At 38.3% G+C, this 7,258-nt stretch overlaps 1 protein-coding gene across 1 annotated transcript; it reads right to left on the minus strand.

Moving 5' to 3' along the window:
- Window positions 1-2,434: 2,434 nt before the first annotated feature.
- On the minus strand, window positions 2,435-3,226 carry LOC139869438 (uncharacterized). The gene has a single exon (XM_071857753.1). The coding sequence runs from the start codon at window positions 3,221-3,223 to the stop codon at window positions 2,435-2,437; it is 789 nt and encodes a 262-aa protein (XP_071713854.1). The 5' UTR covers window positions 3,224-3,226.
- Between the last annotated feature and the right edge of the window lie 4,032 nt (window positions 3,227-7,258).

Genomic DNA, 7,258 nt, shown 5'->3' on the forward strand with positions numbered 1-7,258 from the left:
CTCGTGTTGAGTGCCGGAGAGTCTTCGAGAATTACGGTGATCTTCAAGATGTATATTTTGCACGTAAGAGATTGTCGAGTAGCCAACGCTTCGGATACGTTCGATATGTTGACGTCACTGATTTCGAACCTTTCACAAAAGTCTTGAACTCCATTCAAGTTAATGGAAAATGGATTCGAGCATACAAGGCTATGGAGAGGAGTGTGGCTAACCGTCCATCGAGTAAGGAATATGAGAACAACCTGAATGCATATGACTTTCCACCGGCCCCTTGGAACCGTGGTACGTCTATTCCAACTAAATGGGAAGGAAAAAGCTTCAAGGATTCGCTTGCAGGTCTTAAAAACGAATCCAAGGAGTTTCAGTTTCACATGGCTAATCGTATTGAGATCAAAGTCGGGGGCAAATTTTTCGAAATTAATCTTCCTAATTCGGTGAACAATCACAATCTCGTTTTTAGCTTTAACAATGATCGATTATCTTGGTCTTTGGTCGAAGTGAATAAGACTCGGGTTGAAGAGGACGACGGAGATGTTTTGGATAAATCCCATGGCATCTCCAGTAATCGTTCGGACTTATCAGAACCTGCAAATAAGTCGTGTGTGGGAGAAAAAGTTCAGTCAAGTATGGATGAGAATCATGGTACCTGTGTTGGAATTATAAACGATTCAGTTTACGATGATTCGTTTTATTGTGAGTCTGCAGATACTGCAGATGCTACTAAAGATGATGAGTATATTCCGGATTCGTCCAATGTGCAGGTTAATTCAGGCGATGATGAGTCTGTGCAGGTTAATTCAGGCGATGCTGCAGATGCTACTGAAGATGGTGAGTTTATTCCGGATTCGTCCGATGTGCAGGTTAATTCAGGCGATGATGAATCTCCAGCTGCCATACCGGAAAGTAATTCAGGCGTTGCTCAGGTGACGGGTGAAGAACAAAGGTCGAGGGTTTCTGATTGATTTGATAAGTCCAATGAAAGTTGTACAGGAATCGAGGGAAGTGCTGATAAGGTTGGAGACAAAAAGTCGAGGGTTTTTGATTCGATTTCTGATTCTGGCGGCTCGCGTGACAATGAAAAGTCCAACCGTGACAAAAGTGATTTATTGATAGACCCAATGAATATTCAAAGTGCTGATGGGCCTGACTTTAACTCTTTTAGAGGGCATGTTCCAAATGACACAGTGATGGGCTCTGGCTCCTCAAATGGGCTGGGTCCCAACTCTGATGGACTTGATCGTGATATGGGCCATACCGCGGTAGCCCGTTTTCGTGTTAATGATAGAAAAGTCCATCCGTTGATTAAAAGTCATTTCATTAAACACGTGCGGGGTAGGAGAAATATGAAACACAACCGAATTCGGGTTAAATTTCGATGGCAAGATAGATATCTTATCAAGAACATGATGAATGTTTCGGAAGAGGATATTGATTGCTGCTCATGTTGCTCTTCCTGCGCGTCATCGGATTCGGAATCATAGTCTAATTAGCTGTCGTGTCGTGTTCTTTAATATCCTCGTGATTGTGTGTTTCCTATAGCTTCGTGTTGGTGTTGTTGTTTGTTTGTGCGTTTTTTGGTGCGGTCGTTTGTAGCCTCGTGTCTAGTCTAGCTCCTTGCTAGTTTGTTTCGTGTTCTTTTTATTTTAATAAAACTTACTTGCCTTTCAAAAAAAATAAAAAAATAATCATAAATCTCAGAAACTTACGGGGTCTATAATTATAATTATATTTAGTGATGTCATATTTATATTTAGTTTTACCTTTTTACATAGTAAATGATGAAACAATCAGTCATTTCAACATAGATTTGATACTAAAAGGCACAGAAATCATCAAAGCCCAATTGCTACATGTTATTTATATATGTTTACCGGGCCCAAATGATCCCTTGGTTCCACACATGCGAAGATTGAAACAATGACAATGCAGGTTCGTTTATCGGGCCTGACATGTTGTGGAGAAATAGGTGATGGTGTTTCGCCAGGCTCCAGTGGACTACCGGGGACCGCTGGATGGGTTGACAAAGTCAACATAGGGTTAACATGTCCCTGCCGATACACATGTTTTGAAATAAAAATATAGTAGGTAGTTGTAGGGGTGGACCTATGAAGAGTTAATTGGGCCGGCCGTCAACAACAGACTTAAATTTTGTTCAATATATGTATGTGTTAAAATTTACCGTTTAGTGTATTTATTTCTATGTTAAAAGTTGACATTTGAACCAGTCGAAAACGATTCTTAGATTCATCGCTGAGTAGTTCTATATACATATAAACATTAATGATTGCATGATGTTTGTAAGTTATAACACATCTAGCTTAGAACAAAAAGTCATCTTTACAACAATCAAAACAACCACCAAATTCATGAATAAATACCTATATCAAGATCCTCCATAACAAATTTAATCAACAATAATTAATCTATGATTTACTCAATTATTATGGGAAAACCCAAATCCATTTGCAAGTGCATAAGCTGTTGGATTAAATGCTAACCTTCCCAAAATACCTTGCTTGTAAGGCAAGAATGTTTTTCTCTTCATATCATTAGAAACCACCCGGTTCACATTATAATGCAACTCATGGGCTGAAACCCGACCTCTTCTTTTGGACCCTGAACCCGACCCGGACCCCCTATCCAATCTCATACTCGAGTTCCTAAAATCTTCACCATGTTTTCTATAAACAGCTGAATATTTCTTCAAAGGATCATTATCCAAAGCTCTACCTTCAGAAGCACTTCTAAATAAAAACAAATCCATAAAGCTCCATTTTTTCGACCCTGTACCCGACCCAGAAGCCTCAAGGGTCGTCTTCGGTGGTTGTTCTTGATCTCTAAACGGTGGTAAAGATCTTGTTCTTCTACTTCTTGAAGACGAAACAACTTCTCTTTCTCGTCCCCTATTTTCACGACCATTTGATGACTCATTTTCGATAGACTTGATCGACTCATTAACATCCAATGCAAAATTTTCAATTTTCGTGAACGATTTAGGGACACCGGGCTTTTCTTGCCATGCGAATGGGACAGTTGCGTGTGAGTTGGTTTCTTCGAAGATCAAAAGCTCATCGAAATTAAGGTCTAATTTGGTGATTCGGGTTGGGCTTGTGGGTGCACTAAAGTAGTAGTCGCCCATGAGTTTAGGGGTCACTGGTGCGATATCGTATATCGATGAATCGAAGACGAAATCGGGAGATCTTACTGGTATCATAACCTCCATTTTTAGCTTTTGTTTTGTTTGAAATTAAACACTGATGGAGTGTCTATATAACATGATAAAAGGTAGATAAAGTTGACGAACTTGGTAGGTCGTATTAAGTTTGCCGTTTTCTAGAAGAACGTTTGGCATGTGTCATATGCAAATTTGTTTGTTTAAAGAATTTCATTTTTTTTTTATTTCATATAATTAGGGGACGGATAAGCTAGTGTACATATATTATACTTTTAAGAAGACTGTTTCAACTGGGAACTATTGATAGAAAGACTTTAAAATTATTATCATAATAAAATAATAATTGTCACGTTTCTTATTTATGGGGGTACGTAGCGAACGGCTAAAAATGAAAAAGAAGAGAGTTTGGTATATTTATCAGCATTGTCAACTATTACTTTTACAACAATTAACAATTAGTAATGATTTAGCATAAGTGTAAAGTAGAAGATGACGACCTGACTTGAAAAACTGAAGAGCTGATGAACACTCGTTATTCTCACCTGTTTGATCAAGACCAGGTTTCGAGGACGAAATCTATAAAGTGGTAAATTTGTAACATACCGAATTTGAGGCTAGACGTAAGATTACGAAAGTATCCTTAGATTATCATTGTTTTAAAATAATAGCATTTATACGCTTGACGCTAGTCAAATTGGTTTTAAACAAACTTGATAGTGTAAGACTGTAAGGTTCTTTCTTTTAGGGGGGATCGGAATCCAAAAACTAAATATCGCGAGTTAAATGGGGGAATGTCCTTTTTCCTTACATGGAGGGCGGGCTTAACTTGAGTTGTCTTAAAAGTAAAAATTTGACTTTGATCGGCAAGTGGTGGTGGAGGTTCAAAATCGAATCCACCTCCTTGTGGGTTAAGGTCATAAAAAGCATTTATGGGGAGTCAGGTTGTCTAAAATCGGGTGATGTTTTACGTAATATTTCTACATCCTCTGATTGGACTAACATTGTGAAAACAAGAAGTGGAATAGATAGCATGGGCATACATTTCAGGAGTTCTTTTTTCAGGAAAATTGGTGATGGCGAATCTACATCCATCTGGAATGACCTTTGGTTACGCGAAGATCCCCTAAAGATCAAATACATCAGGTTAGCGAGGTTAGATTCAGACTCAAATGCTTCGGTAAAAGATAGGTTGGTTATTGATGGTCGCAAATATGTGGGATCGTGGAGTTGGAAAAGGGTTATAACTGGTAGAGCTATCGGAGACCTAATAATCTGCTGGAAACCATTTCCTTCGACAACAGCAGGTGCGACAAATGGTATTGACCGCTGGGCAACAATGGGATATTCACCACTAATCAGTTATCATGCTTAATAGATTCAAAGTTAAGTGCGGCAGGTCTAATTAGGTTCGAAACTTTGAGAAACAATTAGCTCCCAAAAAAAATTGAAGTCTTCGTGTGGCGTGTTCTTAAAAATCGCATTCCAATGTTGACAGAATTAGACAAAAAGGGGTGGATCTCGACTCGGTTCGTTGTCCTCTATGCGATGATGTCATTGAAACGGTGGAGCACTCTCTTATATTTTTCATACATTCTTTCGAGATATGGTCTAAAGTGTATAATTGGCGGGCCTTGGGGAATATATCCAACCTAAGTATCGGTGAAGCTCTACGTGGGAATTCGAGACATGTTAATTCTGAGATTGACAAAAGAATATGGCAGGCAGTCGAATAGATATGTGTGTATCTCATTTGGAAGAATTGCAACCAAAAAATATTCAAAAACAAGTGTTAGAATACTCCGGTTGCTTTAAGCGAAATTCAAGTGAAAAGCTTCAAGTGGATTGCGAAGAGAATCAAAAATAAAGTTATCGATTGGCACAACTGGCTAACAAATCCGCAAATGTTCTTAGCATGATTCATTCATAGAAGTTGAGAGATAGCTTTGATACTCTCTCAGCATTCGATGCTTGTATATGCTTTGTCTGTATGTTTGTTGCGAAGCTTGCTTCTTGTGCATCTTTATTCTATGTATTTGGGGTGCTGCAAGCCTTTGTGCTGGTTTCCATCCTTGTACTCATTTGTTGTTTATATAAATATATTGCCTTTAAAAAAATAATAGCATTTATAATAATTTTATGTTTATAATTATTTGATTGTTTAGTTAAACTCGTTTTGTGACGAGGGTCGCAAAACATATTTGTTTGTCAGAGTTGAAATTCGTTGGGACCGCCTAACGAGATGAGTAAAATATCTGAAAACTGGTAAATACTCGTGTGATATGGGGAGTGGATTTTAAAATCCATTTATTGAATATAGATGTCCGAGACTTGATTTTCCCCATATAGAAATCTAAACACACACCTAACTTTCTCTAGCTCTCAAACCCTAACTTGGATTCTTGTTGGATTTATTGAATCAAGTGTTGGTATGTGTTCCTTGCGAGATCTATAACCTAAACAAGGTAAGTGTTATTAGATTCAATCTTTAATTCTTGTGGAAATTAGGGTTTATGTTCATATGTGACCCAAATGGGGTTTGGTGTGATTTTGGTATGAAATATGTTTGTAAGTGTTGTTTGATGCTAAAAACTTGTTGTATGCTTATTATATGACTTGTATGTGTGTGCAATTCGACCAAAACTGCTCAAAATCATGATTTTTGGGTGTGAAACCCGTTTAAGCTGATGCTGGTGAAATTAAGCTACTGCTGATGAGCATAGGCTCAACTGATCGGATGAGCTTAAGCTAATTGAACGAGCTTGTCAACCGATATTGGATGAGCTTAAGTCAATCAGAGGAGCTTAAGCTGATTGGATGAGCTTTTCAACCGATCGTATGAACTTAAGTCGATCGAAGGAGCTTAGTCAACTGATCGAATGAGCTTAGTGGATCGAACGAGCTTAAGTCCGCTGATCGGATGAGCTTAAGTCGGACAAACAAGATTTTCAGTCTATCGGGTGAGATAGTGAAGTGCAGGCCTAGCCGATCGGATGAGATCTCAAACGAATGACCCGTTTAATGAAATGTTAACTTTGCGACCTGTTAGTCCCTTTTTGAGGTGTCGATCGGTTTATATTTAGTGTTTATGGGTTTTGGTAGTGAAGATGTGCAAGAACTAGCATGAGAGATAACAGAGAGAATAATATTAAGATTACACACACTAGTTAACTCAACTAGTTACAAATGGGTGTGGGAGGTTGCTTTTATACTAGCAACCTCCAAGTGGTAACTTGACATGGTAAGTTATATTTACCATGGTAACTAGCTAAAATACTTAATAAGTAAACTACCTATTACATTATTAAGACTAAAACCACATGCCACATGTAATAGACAATATTCATTGTCAACAATCTCCCCCTTTGCATGAGGTTTTCAAAACAGTGTTGATTGTCAACAGTCTTCCCTTTGTCAACAGTCTTCTTGATTGTCAACCATTAGTCCTTTGCATGGGGTTTTCAATAGATGTAACCCTCCCTTGATCATTCTCTTGTAGTTTCTTGTGCAGCCTTCTTCTGGGCGGTGATTTCGGTTTGAAGCTATGAAGCTTTTGATGCTATCAACTTTGAACACGAACTTGCACATAGGATGAACTGATCTAGGAGTGTTATGATTGATTTATTTTGTCTTCCTCTTTGGTTCGGGTGATGAGGTCTTGATCTTTGACTTTCGACCATCTTTGTGAATTGAAAGTAGCTTGATATGATCTTGTGTAAACCTCTTTTGCTCCCCCTCAAATGTTGAGTTGTCTTTTTCATGATCATGATTGGTTTGTTTTTGACTCGTGTTTCATTTCCTCCGCATGATGAATATGGTGTACCGTGTTCAGCTCGTGTAGCATGAATACAGCATCCCGTGTTCATCGCAAAACAGCAGAGAGAGCATATATGATTATCATTAGAGAGGGAACGTGTACCGGCTAAGAAGAGACAAAGAGGTTAAGGAAAAAGTTTGATCCTCAGGGAAAACCGGATCTTCGAAAACCGTTTTTGATTTTGTAAAAATCAAGTTAGTTGTTATACTAGACAGGTTTAAATCAGGCATGCTTAGTTGTTACACTAGACAAGTTTTCTGAAACCAAAA

This window comes from Rutidosis leptorrhynchoides, chromosome 9 (assembly GCF_046630445.1).
Source record: "Rutidosis leptorrhynchoides isolate AG116_Rl617_1_P2 chromosome 9, CSIRO_AGI_Rlap_v1, whole genome shotgun sequence".
Lineage (NCBI taxonomy): Eukaryota > Viridiplantae > Streptophyta > Magnoliopsida > Asterales > Asteraceae > Rutidosis > Rutidosis leptorrhynchoides.

Coding starts and splice junctions, on each gene's coding strand:
- LOC139869438 (XM_071857753.1), bottom strand. CDS start 3,223: ATGGAGGTTATGATACCAGTAAGATCTCCCGATTTCGTCTTCGATTCA.